The following is a 20,921-nucleotide window of genomic DNA, read 5'->3' as shown; positions in this document are numbered from 1 at the left end:
GAGCCTGGCCTTGGATTTATGCCACCCTCTTGGCCCAGTGGAGGGCTTTCTGGAGGCAGGGAAGGCTTTTACTGTTTTCTCCCTCCCCATGCCTCCAGATGAAGTTCTGGAGGCGAAGGATTGGTGCGCCAACAGTGCCATCCCCTGCCGCCTCCATGGTCTGGACTGTGTTGTTAGAGTGATGTCAGCGTTACACTCCTCCACGGAACGTTGATTTTTGTCATCTTGGAAACAGTTCTGTTTGGGAAGGAAACTGGCAATTTAAGAAAATGAATTCATTAAATAAAAATATAAATGGGATACAGTAACACAAGAAGATGCTGGACAAGTGCCCTACATTTTGGTGTTATTGAACAGACAGGGTGCACGTTTCTTGGAGGGAGCCTGGCAGTTGTTTACAGGGCTAGGGGGACTCAGGAGCAGAGATCCCGAAGTACAGCAGATCCCGGTAGAAGTTTCTTCAGCTACAGACCAAGGTTGTCGACAGTCAGTTTTTTTGCAGCCTGCAAGAAACGAAAAGGTATCTGTCATGATGTCAGCCCCACAGTTAGTCTAGACTGGCACTATTAATTCTCAGTGTCTTCTGGACTGGCAAATCCACCGCCCACTCCCTATGCAAATCTGGGCTGGTGAGCCTGCTGGGGGCTTACCAACTGAGGCAGCCACCCTCTACCCACTAGAACCTGGCCCAACCAAGTCACATTGATGTCATATCCTGTCTTTGCAACAAATCAGTTTGACACACCTGCTTTCCAGGGTTGTCCTAAATTGGCTGTACCTTGCCAGCACTTTAAACATACACAACTGCATTCATGGACAAGGGTGGCCCTTTCATGTATAATGATATCACATACTGTATGTGTGTGCACTAACTGGTTCCTGAGGGACCATTTGACTGAAGCACCTGGTAAAACATGGCCTGATCTAACCTAGGGAACGCTTGTTGCAGTCTGCATGAGTACATGTGCTGCATTCAACTGGAAGACACTCAGATCTTGTGGTTTTCTGAGAATAATTTTCACTCTTAAGGCTCTTACCAGTAAGTTTTTGATGCCAGGATAAAGGGGGCTTCCAATATTCAGCCAGGAAGGGGGGAATACCTGGGGCAGGTACATTTCCAGGGAAATGATGGTGGTATATTTGGAGGGGGTCTATAGGGTGCGTTCCCTAGCAACGAAGAGTCAGTTAGGTTGTGTGTGTCTGTGTGGGGGTGAATAACGGCGGTAGTGGGGTTATAAGGTGCACTGCGAGATCATTAACTTTACTGAAGTCTTGGAGGGAGGGGGTGCACCGGTCCAATGGGAAGGGGCTTTGCATAACTGGGCAGATCTGAGAGCCAGCATGCTGTAGTGGTTAAGAGCAGGTGCACTCTAATCTGGAGAACCTGGGTTGATTCCCCACTCTGCCACTTGAGCTGTAAAGGTTTATCTGGAGAACCAGATTAGCTTGTGCATGCCAACACATGCCCGCTGGGTAAGAGTTCTTCGGAGCTCTCTCAGCCCTACCCACCTACATGGTGTTTGGGGGTGGGGAGGGAAAGGAGATTGTAAGCCCCTTTGAGTCTCCTTACAGGAGAAAGGGGAATATAAATCCAACCTCCTCCTCCTTTTCTTCATCTATCGACCTGCTGTGCTTTTTCTTAGAAATAACAGCAGCAAGAGGACCTCTCCCCGGAGCCCCCTGATGAGCTCTGTGGCGTGCAAAGGTGCGCACGCCGACATGTGCTGTCGGGTCCCGCTCCAGGCTTAAGAGCGCACCTTAGCCTTGACCGGTCTCTTGGCCCGCGCCCCGGCCGTCTTCTGCTCCTTCCGGCGCCGCTTGGCGAGGCTGGCGCGAATCTTGGTGGCGATCTTGCGCTCGTGGCCAGCGGGCACGGCCCGGTTGGTGTGCTGCTCCCTCTCAAGGCGGCTGCGGCCCTTGCCGCCCGAGCCGGGGCCCCGCGGTCCGCAGCGGCCGGCCGCCTCCCGCAAGTCATCCAGCCGCTCCGACTCCTCGTCCAAGGTCGAAGCAGACTCCTCTGGGCCTAGCGGTGGGTCCTCGGCCGGGTTGGGAACCGTGCGGGCACGGTTCTGCCTACGCCGCGGGGCCATGGCTGGTCTCCGCCCGCTGCTGTCAATGGCCCTCGGCAGCACGTGGCTGGCGCTTTCCTCTGTATCCACGTGCGTTGCCCTGGTAACGAAGCCTAGCTGTCGCATTGGCCGTCCAACGTTCTGCAGCTATTCCGTTCCGTCTAAATCCATTATTACGCTTTGAAGCCACAGCGAGAGAGCTGATTGGCTAGCTGGATTCGTATCTTCCATTAGGACGCTCCCCTAGAATGCTGGGAATTGTAGTTTCTTGAGGGTGCTAGGCATTCTCCCTACACACACGCTTGGAATTCCTACATGCACAGATGCAATTGTGTGGCTGTGGTCTGGTAGTTTTTGCTGCTGACCTTTCACCCGCACCTTTGGCTGGCTGGCATCTTGTGGGTGAAAGATGAGGAGCAATAACTACAAGGCCACGGCTGCACAGCCCAGAAAACCCACAATGAACCCGGCCATGAAAGCCTTTTACAATAGCCAACGACGATTCCCAGGATTTACCAGGCAGAGTTTAAGCCTGTACTCTATCTGGCCCTTTCCGCACCTGCAGAATCATGCACTTTCAATCCATTTTCAATGCACTTTGCAGCTGGATTTTACTGTGCAGAATAGCAAAATCCACTCGCAAACAATTGTGAAAGGGGACTGAAAGTGCATTATTCTGCATGTGCGGAAAGGGCTCTGATAGTCACATTGACACAGCCCCAGCCTTGCTCAAAAGACAGGAATCAGTACTTCAAAAGTAGAATTCTTGTTTTATTGATGGCAAGCATAGGAAACACTAATAACTTTATTGCCTGGACTGGTCAGACCCTTACAAGCAACAGATGATATGTTCCCAGCAGAAATACATCAGACCGCGTGCCCTCCCAAACACTACACCCAGTTCCCAGAGATGAAGAACCTAGAGGGGAGAAGAAGGGGGAGGAAAGCAGACAAGACGAGCCACCCAGACATACACATTCCAAAAAGCAGATAACATTCTTGACTCTTTTTCTCAGGCCAAAAGGGTGAAAAGGGCCCCAATAACAAGAGAGATGGCAGGAGCTGAGCTAACCTAGCAAGGGTCATGACACACATACCTACATAATTTGTGTTCTATCAGCCTGAGGCACTTTATTTCCAGAGGAAGGGGACTCTAGCTGCAAGAACCAGTATGGTGTGTAGGTTCGAGTTTCACATCCTGACTCTGTCACCAGAGAAGCTCACAGATTAGCCTTGGGCCAGTCACTGTCTCTCAGCCAAAATCTACCGCATAGGGTGGTGGTTGTGAGGATAAAATAGAGGAAGAAAGAAAAATGTTGTAACCTATTAGGGAGAAAAGCGGTGCATTAATAATTAAATAAAGAGCCTGCTAGCTGGAGGAAGGAGATTTTTGGCAGTGCTCACAAGGCTGTGGCTAAGAATGAACTGGGCCTGCTTCCATGGAAACAGAATGGGTAAACCTGTACACTGTGCTACTAACTGGCATAGCCACCCTTGTGATCATGGTATGCATCAAGTAGGCAACAGTAAGAGGTCCCATAGCCTTCCACCCCATCAGCAGGCAACGTCCAGCTATGCTCCCCTACAGTGGCTCTTGTCTCTTCCCACAACTTTACATTGTTTTTGATTGGTCCAAAACGGGACATCTTCCCCCACCCCAAGCTCAGAAAAATATGTGTGCCAGATGAAAGCTTGGCATCTTGCCCTGTTGCCAAACCCAGATGCCAGTAGCGGTTTCATCCACCTCTCAAGATGGGTAAGTATTTAGACATTAAGCAAAGCAATTTTATTTTTGTTTATCTTTTTTTCTGTTCTGTTTCACCTCTCCGTAGCATTTGCCCATACTTTGTTTTGTGTGTACTTAATTAATAAACCACTATCATTTGTTCTTTTGGCTTTTGAGAAACCGGCTGAATTAGCCTGGTCTGGATAGAAAGGAGTTTGCTAAGTGCTGATTGAGTCCCACATTTGAGATACTAAGAAAGGGAGATTCTGGCTATTCCAGCTAGGTTGCAACTGTGCATAAGCTATGGGTAGGTGTGAAGAAGTCTATGAATCAAAGGAAATGACCACCACTTTACCACATTGACCTGATCTGCAGAGAACCTCAGGTCACTGCTCATTTGCTTGGCCAGTTCTTGTTCTAGCTTTAGGCTCCTAACACCCTCTTTGGACTCCATAAGGACTTCTTGAATCCATCCTAGCTTAAAACACTGGCTTCCAATTTGTTTCTGGGCTCAGTTCAAGGTGCTGGGACCCACACATCTAAGGGACCATCATGTTTCCTCATATGTACTTGCTTGCCAATTGAAACACACCCAGCAGCCCCTTCTGGCTGTACCCTTTCCCGCCAAGTTTATTTGATATCAACCAGACCTTTTTTTCCCCCTATACCACCTTACCAGGAACCGGGTTTGATTCCTGGCTCTGCTGCCTGAGCTGTGGAGGCTTATCTGGGGAATTCAGATTAGCCTGTGCACTCCCACACATGCCAGCTGGGTGACCTTGGGCTAGTCACAGCTTCTCGGAGCTCTCTCAGCCCCACCTACCTCACAGGGTATTTGTTGTGAGGGGGGAAGGGCAAGGAGATTGTAAGCCCCTTTGAGTCTCCTACAGGAGAGAAAGGGGGGATATAAATCCAAACTCTTCTTCTTCTTCTTCTCTTCTTATTTTCTAGAGAACGGAGGCATGTCAGGCATTTTCTATGCAAACGTTCAACAAGGCCTGTGAAACTTGCTTGTTCCAGAAGGCTTTTTGTTAACATTCTTGGCTGGGACCCCCTCAATAAACCTACAAAGTATTTTATCTTGTCATCCATTTTGGCATTTGTTGGCACATTGCTTTTAATGAGCATTTCATATGCTATCTGGGTATAATATTAAAAACCAACACAAATTCGAATCGCTGTCTGCACCTGCTATTCCGCTGGGCCATGGGAAAAGGACAATTCGCCATGGCAGTCTCCAAGTTCTGCACAAAGCTCTATTGAAACGAATGACAGCTGAATATGAGCACATATGCGCAGATCCTATTAAATGTCCACTGGGAGTATACAGGAGCTCTTCCTATCTGATGTTATCCATAGGCTCTGAACCCAGACATCACTCCTCCTCCCTCCAAATAAAAATCCTGCACAAATAATCCTCCATTGTATGATATAGTTCCAGTAACAGCACCATCAGTGAACATTAGCAGATGGGGCAGTGAATCCATAGAATATTCACTCGCATCATTTCCCAAATGCCTATGGAACGGCCAAGTTGTACAACAATGACATTCATAAGGCACAAGATGCCATCAGAGCCCTCTTTGTTCCAAGGAACAAAAGGCACACAGGAAGAACTGGTGATGTGGAAGGGTTCCAGCAAAGCCCAGATGGGAAGACAGGAACTGGAGACTCACTGTGAGGATCCAATTAGTTAAAAACTGATGTATTTGATCTATCACTTGGGTTCAAGTTCATCGAAAGGTCTGCTCCTATTGAGCAGCCTCAGGATCTCCTCAGCATGGGGCAAAGCTCTGACTGCCTTGCGGAGAAAAACGTGGGGGTCTCACAGTTCCGCCTTTCCCTTATTGGCATGATCTTTTGCCCTCCATTTTGCTGACACTATTTTCTGTCCCAGTTCTGACAAATGCAGGTTTCCAGCCAGCCCCTATCCAGCCAGCCCCTATTGTGCTGAAGAATATTCACACACAAAAAGGTCACTACAGTGGGAGAGAAAGCAGGAACAAGAAGCTTTTTGTGATGTAATTTCAGCCAGGAAGAAACAATGGCCAACAGAACAGACAGGGAGAAAAGAGAGCTTGGCTCAAAGGAAACTCTGGATGAAACTGTCCAGGAACATCCAGTGCTGAAATTATTATTTTAAATCAAGCCCATCAGCCTACCAAGTGCTTCTCAACAACCTGGCTGAACTTGTTTGGCAGCCACTGGCAGAAAAATAACCCATAAGCCTCCTTGAGATGCCACAGCTGTAAGGGTCTGTCCTCTCCAACAATCCCCCTTCCTTCCCTGCACATTCTACACTGGCATTCCAGTGCCTAGGCAGTAATCAGGAGAGCATGCTGGGCACAGAGAAGAAAGCATACAACCATTGTCATTCACGAAAAGAGCAACCCGGCCTTAGAAGTAATCTCACAATTAATAAAGGGGATAATTATGTATTTAATACTAATCGCTATATTTTATGTATGTGTATATTGGGGGTGATACACAGGGCATAGCCAGGTGACTCTTCTGCTTGTAGTTACATCATATGAACTATCTCATACATATTTAAAATAGATCACGTTGTGTTTTCATTTATCTAATATAAGCTACTTTTCAGTGTGGTACAGTGCAGCAGTCAGATTGATAGCCAAACTGGGCTGTTTCCTGGCGTGCTTTAAGCCAAATGAAAGGCACCAGTCAGGAAGAAGGTCTTTATTCAAATAGAACTCCAGCAAGAGAAAGGGTGCAAGCTCACCCAGTCTCTGGGGGAAAGACCTTTTCTGCAAAACAGTGAGTAATATTGGTTCATGCACAGAACATTCTTCTAGAGCTTTCTCTCCTTTAAAACAAAAAACTTTCTCCCACCTTATTTTCCAAGTTTTTCTCTTATCTGGGTTTCTGGCCTGCTTGACGACATCTCCATAATAATAGCCTTGAAACTTTTTAAAAATAGTCATAGTATTGTTATTCTGAAATACCAGACCATTCGCCCCAATATCTCCCTGTAACGTTTCCCTTACATTTCACACACACCCTTCCGCAGCTATTTCTGTCCTTGCTTGCTTGAGCTTTTAAGCTGCCTACAGAAATTCATCTTTAGCGATGGAGGTGCTTTGGTTCTTGTTTATCAATTGTGCTGAACTTGGGAGACCTGAATTCAAATCCATAGTTATTCAGATCCCCAGCACTGGATGCCCTTGCGCCAGTCACTGACTGTCAGTTGGGGATGCCAGCCTCCAGGTGAGATCTGGGGATTCCCTGAAATTACAGCTGATCTCCAGATCACAGCGATCAGTTTCCCTGGATATAATGGATGCTTTGGAGGGTGGACTCAATGGCTTACTATAAGATTCCTGCTCTCCCCAGGTTTCATCCCCACATCTCCAGGGATTTTCTTGGAGTTGGCAGTCCTACCCTCCCATTCCCCACCAGGGGCCAAGGGGGACCTGGCAACCCTACTCTATCTCACAAAGTCATTATGAGGGTAAAATGAAAGAGAATTATATACAATTCCTAGAGTTATGAATAAAGCAACCCTTAGAATGGTCTCAAAGAGCCTTTGCAGTTTGGAAAATTAAAACACCCGCTGACATTGTAGGTTATGACAGAAACGGGATTCGAACCCCGGTTTGCTTCAGTAACTGAATGAGCGGGGAGGCGAGCATGATCACGAGAAACCACGCCCTCTTCTCGCCCGTCCCAGTCCAAATACAGGCGCTCGTCAGACTCACGCTTTGTCCCGCTTCGTCACGTAAGTGGGCGGGATTCGTACACGCAATGGTCGCAGGTGCGCACGCTGCGATTGGTCGCTGGGCCGGTCTGCTCCTGGCCCTTGGCAGCCCAACGCCACGTTCCCGGGCCGAAGGGAGGAGAACGCGAGGGTGGGCGTGGCTCCTCGAGCGCCCACCAATGGGCGAGGGGCGTGCGTGGCGCAGCCTTCGCTCGTCGCGAGCCAGTCCTCTGCCGAGTCCGCCGGGGAGGCAGGGCAGGGCTGGGCTAAGATGGCGGCGCCCGTCCTGCTGCGAGTGTCGGTGCCGCGCTGGGAGCGGGTGGCCCGCTACGCCGTGTGCCTGGCGGGCATCGCGCTGTCCCTCTACGCCTGCCACCTGGAGCGCGAGAAGGGCCGCGACCTCCACTACCGGGCCGTCTGCGACCTCAGCGAGCGCGTCCGCTGCTCCGCCGCCATCGCCTCCAGGTCAGGCCTCTAGATGTATACAGGGGGCGCTGTCAAGGGGGTCTCTGGGCATGTACAGATAGCCGCATTAAGAAATGCCAGCCGAAGGGGCAGAACCTGGAGGCCCGAAGAGCGAGCCTCCTAGGGAACTGCAGCCGCTGCCTCTTAGCCACCTCTGGTCTGCCCTTTGGAAGGTACACTAATAATAATGCCCAGGGTGTGGTTGGTGCTTGTTGTATCCTATACTGCAGGTTTTTAAGGTAAAACAGCAATATTCTTCACTATAGCGTGAGAGAGAGACTCTCAGAGAGTTTGTGGCAAAGGTGAGGTTTGGACCGAGGTGGGTGGGGCCGAGTTATAACTTGCAGTAAGATGCTATGGCTCTAATCTCAGGCAAGTTAAACTTTGCTCTCTTTTACATATAAAAATTATATAGAATTGTAGCTTTGCTCTCACGTGCTGGTGTGATCACAGCATACGGACTTCCCAGGGAGGCCTTTTGGTGATGGAGGTAAGGTTATTGCTGTTGTTCGTGCTTTAGAAGGGTGACATAACTGGGGCAGACTGAAAGATTGGTATATTAATGGGAATGACTTCAGGGTGACCATAGGGGAATAATTTTCATTGTAAAGGCTGGGAAATCTGAAAAAGTAACACAAGATAAGTTAAGTGGGGGAAGGTCTTAAAGACTATAAAGTGAAGAATCAGTTCTGTTTCATTTTTTGCATCAGTGGGTGGACACAGAGAGGATACAGAGAAGGAACAAGTCTGCATGTGGTGTATTTTGTTTTTACCCGTTCACTGAATGTAACCTCTCTGTTTTTTCAGCTTGTTGAAAAGTGGGTTTCTGACAGTAAGTTTGGGCTGGACAATAAATTGCTGACAGTAAGGGCGGAGGCCTTGTGTACATGGAGTGTGTGAATCTCAGTGTCTTGAGTCAATGGGGGTATGACTGGGTTTTCTAACAGGAAGAGAATGTGGATGTGAAGGAGAGTATGAGAGGAATGGGGTGAGGTTGCTTACACTGACGGGTGTGACTGGACTTGTATTGGCTCGCTTTCCTACAATGCAGGGTTTGTAGTTCAAAACTTATGTTGTGTCTAGTGGCAACTGTCAAGCCTGAATGAATGGATGGAGGTGTTTATAGAGTTCAGGCCCTAAAGCGGATAGTGTGACGCCTTTGGGCTGGGACTGATAGGTCAGTGTAGCAGCCATGAGCAAACTGCTGTCACTAAATCAGGAACTTGTGCAGTGGGTTGTAAGTGAGCAGCTAAGTGCAGTGGACTTGGCTTGCGCAGATATTTAGATGTTCAGGGTAATAGAGAGAGAGAGTAAAGAACTGCCACAATTGAATTGGGTTAGTGCAGACAAGTGCCTAAGCAACATAAAACAACCTGGCTTCTCACTCCAAAGAGCACACTTTTTTTTTTCTGCAGCAGCAAGAATAACCAAGAATCTTGTGGCACCTTAAAAGAGAAACCTTTTGTTGTAGCATCACGTTCGTATTGCCAGACAAAGTGGGTCTTGGCTCATGACAGTCAATACGTTCATTTGTCTTCGGTGACCCAATCTGTTTTTGGGAGAAAGGTGTACTTGGCTTATAAAATTGCATTCAGGAAGTGGTGGGTGAATCTTTGGCAAACAAAGGGATCCATAGTGGCTGTGTGCTACTTCCCTACCATTGGACATGTTTCTTGTCTGGCATGCTGTAGTTACACTCAAAACTAGCCCAGTTGGCCAGGCAGTACAGAGCTGGTGTGGTATAGTGGTTGCAGTGTCCGACTGTCATTTGGGAAGCCCGCTCTGCCATGAAGCTCACTGGGTCAATCATGCTCTTGACCTAACCTGCCTTGAATGAAGAACAATCAGGAACTCCAGGTGCGTGATGTAGTAGGTGGGTCTTCCATCCCGAAACTGACTGACTGTTCAGTTTCAGGAAGGCTGCTGTATAGTGTAGGGATAAGGACAGGCTAACACCGAAGGCCAGAGTTTGCTTGGTTAAGCTGTCAAAGACTCATACCTTATCCAGGGCTAATGATAGCCAGGCCACTGTCTCTGCAGTCCAAGTCAGGTGCTCTAGCAGTCTTACCACTGTATCCTGCTGCCTCCCACTATACACTGTTCCCTGCTCCCATCTGTTTGGAAATCAGGCAAAGCTAGTTTGTGCGCTCAGAGAAATCCCACACTTGTGAGCACTTCAGAACTGAGAAAATACAGGCCTGTGCAATACCAGGACAGTCCTCAAAACATGAGGATGGCTTCTGAAAATGTGATCCAGTCTTTGCCTAGTTCAGAGGGTGAAGAAGGTGCAGTACTGCAGTGTTACATATCTCCTGTGAAGCAGGTGTTCTAACGTTGATTACTTAATAAAATTATAGAACTGCTTGATCTTCTAATAATGAATTTCATACCCTGAATTGCTTCTTGCCTGTCTTCCAAAAGAAACTGGACAGTTCACTTTTTGTTTGATGTTGAAGTAAATGATTCCCCACCCTGCCTCTGCACTTCTTCTGTGGTTTCCCCATGGTCACTTGGAAATTATTCTGACTTGTATAGACAGCTGGATCTTCCCCCCACCTCCAGGCCTGCGCTCAAGGTAAAGTTGACTTCACAAGAGATAGCGTTATATATACCACTGGTTGGCTATTGATAACCAGCCTCTGATCCTGGGTGTCCACAAAGCATTGTGGCAAAATGTTTGTGAGCTTTTGTTATCTCCTCCTCTTGAGATGCTTTTTCTGATGCTGCACAGCTTTTAAACTTTGCAAGGTTTTTGACCTGCAGGAAAAAGCTGGTGTTCGCACATCTTGGTGGAGGGGTACACTAGTTCCCTAGAAGGAGTTGGACTTATACCCTGTCTTTAAAGAGTCTTAAAGCAGCTTGCAAACTCCTTCCCTTCCTCTCCCCACAGCAGACACCTTGTGAGATAGGTGCCATGGAGAGAGTTCAGAGAGAACTGCGACTAACAGGCTTCATGTGTAGGATGAGGCTGTTTGAAAATAATCCACAGTGGTGGAATTCTAGATGGGGGAATCTGAGAGATGTCTGATTGGTGATACTGGAGGATTGGCTCTGGATGATCTCTGGTCTGCAACTATGGGTTGTATTATGGTTTCATGAAGGCACCAACATATGTTCCAGCAGATTCATTTCTATATGTGTCATCGTATAGGGGCAAAGGGCAGTTTAACCTCTTGCTCCCCAATGCAAACAGTACTGCATTACTGCTGACTTTGCATGCAGTAGGCCAGTGGGTGGGAATTGGGGGGGGGGGGGGGGGAAAAGGAGTGCTCTGCCCCCGTCTTTTTTGCTGTTTGTGTTTGCCAGAAAGAAGCTTTAGCTTAGCTCCTGCATCAGGGGAGAGCCTTTAGTCAAGGCAGGGATCAGCAACCTTTTATGATTACCAAGCCATACTATGTGAAAATTCAGAACAAGAGATCTGCTCGATTCAATTCCAGGAGCACCCCAGAGATCAACACAAGTTTTGAGGTACGAGCTTTCGGAGTTAAGAGGTGATGAGGGGAGCTCTGACTTCCAAAGGCTCATGCCGTGAACATCTTGCTGGTGTCTAAGATGCTGCCAGACGCAGATCTAGCTGTTTGACATGTTGGTTGATTATTCATAACTTGTCCGCAGCGCAAACACTAGTGCTTGTTTATCAGGAAGTGGGAAACGCAGAATTTCTCAATAAGTCATAAATACACGCAGGAGCGCCCTGTGTAATTGTTTTAGTGCACTGACATAAAGCACGGAGTGATTCTAATTACTAGCCACTGTTCTCTCATTTTCTGTAAAGCACCTCTGATAAGTCCCTTCATTCCATAAAAATCTTTGCTTCATGTCCCGGTCAATCAAGGTTGTCAGAACCTTGTCACAACCTGCACATCTGTTCACAGAGAACTGGGGCAGATAGTTATCAGGCAGCAGTTCTGTTGCTTGAGAGTACTTGGAATTATCCCTTTAATCTTACCTGCTCTGTGGCATGATTAAAGCAACCTTGTTCACAATTGGTGCCGTCTTTTTAGATTCCAGGAAAATTGTCAAACTTAGAATGTGTCACTTCAGAAGTGATCCTTAAGGCTTAAGAGGGAAAGTGCTGATTTCGTTGGTGGAAGTTCCTGAGCAGAGAAGGCGTCAACATTCATTGTGTTGACGTGGCCATTTTTTTTTCTGAAGCTGAATTTCTCAGTACCTTTTCTTTGGTTATAAAGGTAAAGTTTCCCCTTCAGTCGTGTCTGACCCTGAGGTACCACTGCGAGCAGTGATTTCATAGGCAAGCCTCTTTTGTGGGGTAGTTTGCCATTGCTTTCTCTGGCTATTCTTTACCCCCTAGCTATGAGCCAGGTACTCATTTACCAACCAAGAAATGGATGGATGGCTGAGTTGACCATGGGCCAGCTGCCAGGATATCTGACCCACAGGGGGCTCGAACTCTTGACCATGTGAGTGGCAGTGCAAGCACTTAACCACTATGCCACGCAGCTCCTGTCTCTTTGGTTATAATAGGTTGTTAATGTGAGGGAAGCTGCCCCTTTCCCTGGGGTCAATTCATTTCAAGAGAGCTAGCCCATACTGGGAGGGTTGTGCTCCTGCCAGGTTGGGTATATGGACTGGCAATCTTACAGGGAATCAAGTCTGAAACATGGGTTGTGGCAGGAGAGAATCAGGGTAGCAAAATGACTGTCTGCCACTGAAAGGCCCCATCACTTTAGTTCACAGATGTGAAGACAGAATTGAAAAACCTGAAGAAGCTGTTCCTTTTATCCCCCTGATTTGCTGATAGAAAAACTGGAGATTTTGGAAAATGCTCAAAAGTCCTATATACGATTGAAACAGTGTAAGGCAGGTTTTCCTCAACATGTGTGCAAAGCTTGTGTATAACCGTTTCTGGTGTTATAGAACAATAACTCCTGTGTGCATTTTAGCTGTATACCAGTTCAACATATTTTCAAGGATGTGTTCTTTGGGGGAAATAGTGCTCTGTTTGTGCTATTACGTGACTGATAGCATCTTGTTTGCACAGGCTGGCCGATGGAGCCAATTGGCAGGTTAACCTGGAGCATTCTTGTGCAGTTTTCTTGACTTTGGCAAAGCAGGATTCTCTTCCGGGGGTGAGGTGTTGGGTAGGGGTATAACTGATCAATCTGTGTGTGACTGTTTAACTGTTGCTGCTTGTCAGACTGATTGAAGCAGGAATCGAGATAAGCCAGTTCTTACAATGTAGAGTGTTTTTGTCCATTGTCTTGCAGATGGGGTCGAGGGTTCGGCCTGCTGGGCTCCATATTTGGGAAGGACAGTGTAATAAACCAGCCGAACAGTGTTTTCGGGCTTGTGTTTTATGTATTACAGATGCTGCTTGGTAAGTTGTTTGCACTCTTTCGTCATAATCCTCTTGTGGGCTTTGTGGAGACTGGGTTTCTGAAGGCTGGGTTGTACGCGGCATTGGGGTGCCCAGGACATTTAAAGTTTGCCCTTGCAACTCATGGGTCTCAGCTACTCCCCTGCTGCAAAAAGAGAAAGGAGCAACTATCTTGCAAGTTGCAGAATGCAGCCGCATGAGTCCTCACTGGAATCCTGTGCCTTGAGCACGTTTGTCCAGCGCTCCGCCAGCTGAATTGGTTACCAGTGGAGTACCCAGTCAGATTCAAAGTTCTGGTCTTAACCTTTAAAATCCTGAGTCGTCTGGCACCATTATATTGTTTTGTTTTCTGCCGCCTCAGAGACTAGGACACGGTGTAATCGATTCAAGGTGCAGGAAAAGAGATTCCCCCTAAACATTAGGGAGAACTTCCTGACTGTCAAGGCTGTTTGACAGTGGAATTCACTGCCTCGGAGAGTGTTGAGTCTCCTTCTTTGGAGGTTTTTAAACGGAGGCTGGATGATCATATGTTGGGAGTGCTTTGATGGTGTGTTCCTGCATGGCAGGGGGTTGGACTTGATGGCCTTGTGGTCTCTTCCAACTGTATGATTCTTATTTCAAACCCCCACCCCATCTTGGACTTCCATGAACTGCGAAAGTGCACAACCTACCAACATTTTCTGCCAAGTCTGTGGTCACGGTGATGTCATTAAATGTGAAATGCTTTTTTAAAGAAAATGACTCTTTATTTAAGATATTTGTAACAAGAAAAGACAAAAAGTCAGCTCACCAATAACAAGTGAAACATAGGTTCGAGTTCAGTGGTATCTTAAAGATCAAGAAGATTTCTAGCTTTCAAAAGTTACAGCTCCCTTCGTCAGATACATGGTGGCACGATCCAGGTTGATCTTAATACATTTTTGTCTATTAAAAGTTGCAGTTATGATGACTGAATTTAAGTCGTCTTCCGTGATATGTCCATATGTGAATAATCAGTGAATACAAATCACGTGATACGCTTGGGGTACTTCCTTCTCTATAATAAGCAGAATGTTGGGTTATTACTTTATGCTGCAAAGACACCTTATCTGGAATTAAAAAGTTACTGGAGTTTTTTTTAGTGTTTTAAGATTGCTGCGTGCTTATTTGGCTCAAAATGAGTTACTGCTGAGGTTGATAAGTTCTTAACAGGGGTAAACAAGTCTGTTTCGTCCTTGTCTCATGATTGAAAATGTTGACTTGTCTTTATTAAGGTATGCTTTAGCATGATGACTGTGCATGTTATGGCTAGAATCCCTGCTGGCAAGGTGGGTTTCAAGACCAAGACAAAGTAGCAGTAACTGCTCTGTGTTCTTCTTTGCAGGTACGACGGCAAGTGCAGTAGCGGCCCTAGTCCTCATGATGTCCTCCCTAGTATCTGTAATAGGATCCTTGTACCTGGCCTACATTCTATACTTTGTACTGAAGGAATTCTGCATCGTCTGTGTTGTCACGTACTTGCTGAACTTCATTCTCTTTATCATCAACTACAAACGACTAGTTTACTTGAACGAGGCCTGGAAACGCCAACTCTCCCCCAACAAACAGGATTAATTTCCCTGTGAACTTGTGGCAGACAGAATCTGAAGACCCGACTTCAAGTTACTCCACAGCAAACAAGAAACTTTTTAAAAAATTCTTATTGGATGCTTTTCCTGAGAATCAGAACTGGCTTCATTACAACCAGTGAGGAAGGAAAGAGCCCCTAAGTAACTTCAGTGCTAACCTTCAAGTCGGTATCGTGAGGATCGGCCAAGGAAATTCTCATCCAATCAAAGATGAGCGTTAGCTCTGCTTTGATGGCGTTTCTTAGCTGCAGATTCTTTCTCTGTCCTGTCTTCCCCATTCGCTCCCTTCCCCCCAAAATATTTAAAGTTGGAAACACTTGCTAGGAAGTACCTTGTGCGTGCATCAATTCAGTTTTGGGGTCTAGCGGAAGACATGATCATGATAACTTTATTCTAGACTTTAGAGGTACCGTACGGAGATGTTGCCGTGTTTACATTATGTGTGTGTGTATGTCTGTAGCTGATGGAGTTCGAAAAGCATAGGTGCGACAAGACCACTTGCTGCAGAACTGTATGTAACGCTGGAAAGGGCCGGCCATACCTTTTGCGAAACCAGAAGCTTGTCACAGCTCGGCTGACTTTGTTTAGAAGCGAAAGGATCTTGAAGAATCATTTGTCCTCTTGCTAGGAGATCATTTTAACAAAGGGCTTGTCCAGACAAACAGGCTAAAATGAGCCCATCTCTGCGGAAGACTTGCGGTTAGCTCAGATGCCCTGTGTTTGTGTATGTGTACAGATGCACGTGTATCTGTAACGAGACGTAAATTGATGCTGACAGTTGTATGTGTTTCAAAAGTGATGGAACCGTTTCGGGTTCTCTGTGTAACATACGAGTTGTTCCTTATGACTGGCAAAAGACGTTTATTTTTTGAGAATGCTGCAAAGAGGATTTGGCCGGGTGGGGACATAGGGAATGTAGAGGAGGACGCCTCTTTATTACAGATGAACTTTGTTCCGAATGGAATTTCAGGAGACAGAACTGGTTGCTCCCTTCAAACGAGTGTCAAGTGGCCAGACAGTATTACCAGTTCAATAAGCTGCTGTGTAGAATTGTGACTCTTACACTGGATCCCAGTAACTTACTGGCAAACTGATGCACTGTTCGGGCATCGCCTATGGTGAAATCTTGCCCTACCAGCCTCACTGAAACCAGAGGGCAGCTGCTGAAAGAAACCAAGCCCTTGAGCAGTTTCCCTTCGTTTCATTGTGGTTGGTGGAGGAATGCTTCTGTACAGGTGATGTCCATAACGACCAAGTGATTCAGGATCTTTGCTACATGCCTAGCAGAGATTAGAGTGAGTGTGTGTCAACTGTCCCCAACCCAAAGTGATATACTGGAGTGGGGAGCTTTTGTGTCTGTGTTTGTAGGGGGTTGTTAAAGGAAATAAATAAGCAAATTACTTGGAACCGACTGAGGTGTTCAGGATTCGGTCGTGGTTCTTGACATGTTCGAGCAAATTGTGGTTCACCGTGTTGTGTCTCCCCACCCCCGGTCTGTGTCATCCTGAAACACAATGTTTAAAAAGTGCCTTCTGTCTTTTAACCGCAAAGCAAACAAAAGCAACCAAATATTTGTGGGCGTGTGAAATTGGCAGGCAGAAGTGTTCTCACATGTGCAAAGGAAAACAAACCTTGGCAGTATTGGCGGGAAATGTTTTTGTGCTCCTTGCATGCCAAGGTGCAGTAGCATTGTGCATGAATTTCTCTGAGGGCATACCAAAAGATCCCTAATTGTGGGGGGAGGCTAAGAGTGCCACTTTAGCCGGTTGGACCTGTGCAGTGTGCAATTGCCTGCAGCTGTGCTGATATCCATAACTGACAGAGACCCGTACAGGTGCTGTGGAGCCTGCAGGTAGTTTGCACTCTTACCGCTGTGGTAATTCATGGAGAGTGCACCCTGCAGTATTGTATCCAGTTGGCTGAGCCTGCAGGCTTTTTCCAGTGTGTGTTGACAGCGGAATTAGCACAGTTGGCACTGGATTTCAAGAGCAAGGCTTGGCAGGATGAGAAGGCCATAGAGGACAGTAGCAGCAGCAATTAACTCTGGGCACAGTTATGAACCTTCATGCAGAGTTCCCATCAGAGCTACTGCATTTGCGTTTGCCCTCCAGCAACCATTTGTGGTTTCTTGCGGCAGTGGAGAGAAACAAGGAGGTCACTGCAATTTCTCATCCCTTCGTGCAACAGCAGGAATAACACAGCCGCCTAAGGGGGTGATTGGGTAGTGATAGTGGCTCTCTGCAGGTGCCTGTAGCAGCTGTTGGAACGTAACAGCTGTTGCAGTCACTTGGAGGCTGCTTGCTACCTGTAGCATTCAGTCAAGGCTCACAGGCAAGCCAGTCTGTAGGGTTGGTATCTACAGGGCTGGCAATTCTGACCAGGAAACACAAGCCATCTCTTGGGGGCACTGAAAAACAAGGCAGCTCAGCTGAACTGCATACAGTCTGACAGTTGCGGGTGGATCCTTTGCAAAGGATCTTGGAGCACACCTATACAGTCACGAGGAGCAGCAGAACTATCTAGGGCTAGCTCGGATTGTATCTCAGCCATGCTGTGTTCTCTCCACTGCATCGATGCCAAAATACGAATCCTGCAAGGTTTTTTTTTTATTGGCAAGCGTCGGTTGTCTTCTCGCCTTCGTATTTGTCAGGAGTTAGCTTGTCAAAGCCCTCCCTTTAATAATTCTGTTCAGTCTGAAATTTCTTTCCTTTTGAGCCTCTGTGTGAAATCCTGGTTTTGATGTACTGTACGAAAAAAAAAGACAAATTCAGTGCGGAGGTATTAACGGAATGCTCTTGTATTAGTGTCTTCAGCGGAAGTGGCTTCCAGCCTGGAGGAACATCCCAACAGTATTGAAATGTCTGCCAAAGTTCGTCCAGCTTTTACTTGGGACGGGAGGGGCGTGGAGCGCGAGGGTGGTGAAGGGGAACCCTGTGTTGTTATAATATACATTAGAACACTGAACCTGTTTGTGCTCATCCAGAGCTTTTCAGTCTATCCTTGTGTCAATCAGAGAATGTTTTAAAGCCTGTCTTGAACTTTGAAATCCAAGGAGGAGTGGGAAGGCGGAACCTTCTGTCATATTTCCTGGGGGACCACTGAGGTTTTGCCTTCTCCGCTTTGGGAAGGTCCGCCTCTGAGTTTTTAGTTGTTGTTTTTTATTTTAAAAACATTCCAGTAGCCATTATGAAACAAAGGATGAAACAAAAGATGCCATTTTCGGACTCTGCCTGGTAAGGATATCAAATAAGGAATTGTAGGTGTGCAGAAAGGGTGAGGGAAGTTTTCTTCACTTTTCCTGCTGGGGTCTGCTCCTTGGGCTGGCAAACTGTGTTGCCCTTTGAGCCCTTGGCTTGCCGACAGGAAGGTGGACTTGGATTTGAGTTGAATTTGGTCGTTGAAGGGGCCTGTTCTGTTTCTCACCCCCGCCCTCGGCTTCAACAGAGGAAGAGTTTGGCGGGAAAAAATTATCTGCTTCCCGTGCACTTTTCAGTTCAGGGGGAATCTAGTCTCTGAAACCAGAGCAACTCACTTCGCTGCTTGCCAGAGCATGCCTCTCTGGTCCTCGTTCCTTCTCCATGAAATGAAGGAGTCTCAGGTCTCACGGGCTGGAAAAGGGATTCAGAGCAGCAGCTGTTCGACACCCTTAAGCTGCACCACTTGCAGAGAGCTACGATTTTGCCCAGGTTTGGGGTAGGGGAAACTTATCTATGTAGCCTGGTAGCAGGGGTGGGGGAGGAAGTGGTTAAAAAGCCCCCTCCTCGTAACAGTCCTCCTTGCTCGACTCATTGTGATATACATGCTGAAGCTTTAAAGCATAGGTGTCAAACTCGCGGCCCTCCAGATGATATGGACTATAGTTCCCATCACCCCCTGCCAGCATCCTGGCAGGGGATGATGGGAACTGTGGTGCATAACATCTGGAGGGCTGTGAGTTTGACGCCTGTGCTTTAAAGAGACCCTTGCGTGGAACCTGGTGGTGGTGGTTAAAGGATGTTCTGTTCATGGCTTGCCAGCGTAACCCCATTCTGCCCTCGGCCATCTCTCATGTGGGGTGAACAGCAGTAGAAGACTACAGGACTCCTGCAGCTGGCGGGGAGAGTGCAGAAGAGCGCACGCCGCTTCTCTCTGCGTCACTGGCCGATTCCGCAGCAGTTCCATCTTGTGCACCATCCTTGACAGGTTAAGGCCTCTATTGTCCACTCTTGCCAATGGTCACCTGTCAAAATTAGCTCTTTGGTGGTTAGTGGCAGTTACGGCTGAGAAATTGGCCTGCGGGAAGCAAGTACTGTGGTCTTCTCTCTTCTGCAAAGCATAGTAGTCACTGAAGACCATTGGCTTCTGGGCTTGAATTCACTGAGGAGGAGTAAGGCGTCTGTGCAGGTGTCCCTTCTGGGAGAAGGCACCCTCGGGCCAGTAAACCTATCCACCCTCTTTGCAGAACCTTAAAATCGTTCGTTGAACACCCCCAATTTGCATTGGTCAGACTGAGTGTTAGTTGTCCTGCAACAGGAGAATAATTGTTGTAAGTCACCCTGGAATGTATTTGAAGGCTGGGATCCAAATCAAATATACAAATACATACAATAAAAGAACAACATTTTATTTATTTCTCATCCTTCTCTGCCAAAGCAGTACTCAGGGCAGTTTACAACAAGACAATCTCCTTTACAGAACAATAGCAGAAGTATGAAATGTAGAAAAATGCACGGCTCTCAAATATGGCTCCTTGTCATGCAACAACTGTCAACGTGTGAACATCCAGATTATAATTTAGAGAATGTGAGGAGATAGCAGCAAAACTTTGGTGAGCTTTGGGCCAGGTATAACCAGGATTTTGTCAGAAGAAGAGCACAAGGCTCTTTTGGTATAGTGGAAGAAAGTGCGCCTAGTTGCAGGCAGCCGCTTGGCAGCCCCATCCAATCAGCAGGTAGCCCAGTCGTGGCTGTTCCTGCCTGCCATTCCCAAGAGGGCTTTCTGGCAGTATGGAGAGGCTAAAATGCAAATAAGTCTCCCTACCACTAGAAAGCCCCTATTGGCTTAATGGACTTACACCCCCGAAAAGGTGGTGTAATTCCAAAGCCCCGGGCTGTCACCTCAATGGGAGGCAGTGGCCATGAAGAAACTTGATTAACATCAGCTCTGCCCCTGGACATGCCCACAAGCCACCCCCACTATGATGGGAGGCGCAGAAGCCACCCCCACTGTGATGGGAGCGCAGGGACGCTGATGTAGCATTTAGCGTGGCATCCCACCACCGGAGATGGCTGCACGGAAGCGGATTCACCCCTCCACAAATCTTTGAATGGGGCCATTAATCTAAGTCTTCTTTGTGCCAGGATTCTGTGACTGTTCAGGTGGCGCCGCTTTGGGAGAGAAGGAGAAGCTGGCAGAGAGGGATTCACAAGCAGAGAAGGGAAACAGCCCTGTAAGGTTGGCGCCTGAGGGGTAGACGTACTCCAAAGCGTAGCCCAACGTGAGTCGCATTTCGTCCTGAAGATGCTCAGTTATTTCACCGCTCAGTTTCAGGGCATGATTTGATCCCACAGAGATGAGGGGGTTAGAAAGTCGGGTGGCGTTGTGGCTCCTGATCTGTGTGGAGATACTTGAAGCAACAACCAGATTAAACTTTGCTCGGGTTCTGCCAACGTTGTTTAACCACGACCTAGCAAAAGAAATCTGTTGCGGGTAAAAATATTCAGTTATCATTTTGGGTTTTTTTTTTTTTAAAAAAAATCTGTATTAAGCATGGCCTAAGTATTTGGTGTGTGTGCCCTGTCTCGTACGTTCCATCCGACAAATTTTTATCACGTGCTTTGAACTCCAAACTGTCTCTCTGTCCAGCGGAGTTGTTCCGTTTTTACGTTCAGCGTAAGACTACAGAATCCTGAGGTCTAGAATAGAGTTTTGCTAATGGGGAATTAAACAAACCTGTAAATAATGTAAGAATGTTTATTTGTTGCACATAACTTTTTTGGTATAAAAATAAATGTAGAAATTA

The 20,921-nt window shown here is 47.2% G+C and overlaps 2 protein-coding genes and 1 long non-coding RNA gene across 4 annotated transcripts in view; 2 read left to right on the top strand and 1 right to left on the bottom strand.

Moving 5' to 3' along the window:
• Positions 1 to 2,933, top strand: part of LOC125445468 — a 13,468-nt gene extending 10,535 nt beyond the window's left edge. The window contains exon 3 of the long non-coding RNA XR_007246307.1: positions 2,773 to 2,933. This is a non-coding gene — a long non-coding RNA (uncharacterized LOC125445468). The remainder of the gene's footprint in view (positions 1 to 2,772) is intronic.
• Positions 268 to 7,677, bottom strand: LOC125445466 (nuclear protein 2-like). Of its 2 annotated transcripts, none has more exons than XR_007246306.1 (2): positions 7,512 to 7,677; positions 268 to 503 (listed from the first exon to the last, which is right to left on the bottom strand). XR_007246306.1 is itself a non-coding variant. In XM_048518505.1 (2 exons), exons 1-2 carry the CDS (start codon positions 2,193 to 2,195, stop codon positions 465 to 467), a joined length of 477 nt encoding a protein of 158 aa, XP_048374462.1. In that variant the 5' UTR covers positions 2,196 to 2,342; the 3' UTR covers positions 268 to 464. The 2 variants fall into 2 exon arrangements, 1 of the variants encoding a protein (XP_048374462.1); XM_048518505.1 differs by lacking the exon at positions 7,512 to 7,677 and adding an exon at positions 1,758 to 2,342.
• On the top strand, positions 7,614 to 20,921 carry VKORC1L1 (vitamin K epoxide reductase complex subunit 1 like 1). The gene is made up of 3 exons (XM_048518504.1): positions 7,614 to 7,975; positions 13,204 to 13,313; positions 14,677 to 20,921. The coding sequence occupies exons 1-3, from the start codon at positions 7,782 to 7,784 to the stop codon at positions 14,904 to 14,906; spliced, it is 534 nt and encodes a 177-aa protein (XP_048374461.1). The 5' UTR covers positions 7,614 to 7,781; the 3' UTR covers positions 14,907 to 20,921.

The sequence above is a fragment of the Sphaerodactylus townsendi genome, linkage group LG16 (genome assembly GCF_021028975.2).
Source record: "Sphaerodactylus townsendi isolate TG3544 linkage group LG16, MPM_Stown_v2.3, whole genome shotgun sequence".
Taxonomy (NCBI): domain Eukaryota; kingdom Metazoa; phylum Chordata; class Lepidosauria; order Squamata; family Sphaerodactylidae; genus Sphaerodactylus; species Sphaerodactylus townsendi.
The sequence above is the reverse complement of the archived record's forward strand: the minus strand, read 5'-3'. Positions and strand labels throughout refer to the sequence as shown.

Bases quoted from the DNA above. Each gene is read 5' to 3' on its own strand.
- LOC125445466 (XM_048518505.1), bottom strand. From the start codon at position 2,195: ATGCGACAGCTAGGCTTCGTTACCAGGGCAACGCACGTGGATACAGAG. The intron at 504-1,757 runs GTGCGCTCTTAA...CGTTTCTTGCAG, and splicing joins AGAGACCGGTCAAGGCTAAG to GCTGCAAAAAAACTGACTGT.
- VKORC1L1 (XM_048518504.1), top strand. From the start codon at position 7,782: ATGGCGGCGCCCGTCCTGCTGCGAGTGTCGGTGCCGCGCTGGGAGCGG. The intron at 7,976-13,203 runs GTCAGGCCTCTA...ATTGTCTTGCAG, and splicing joins TCCGCCGCCATCGCCTCCAG to ATGGGGTCGAGGGTTCGGCC. The intron at 13,314-14,676 runs GTAAGTTGTTTG...TCTTCTTTGCAG, and splicing joins TGTATTACAGATGCTGCTTG to GTACGACGGCAAGTGCAGTA.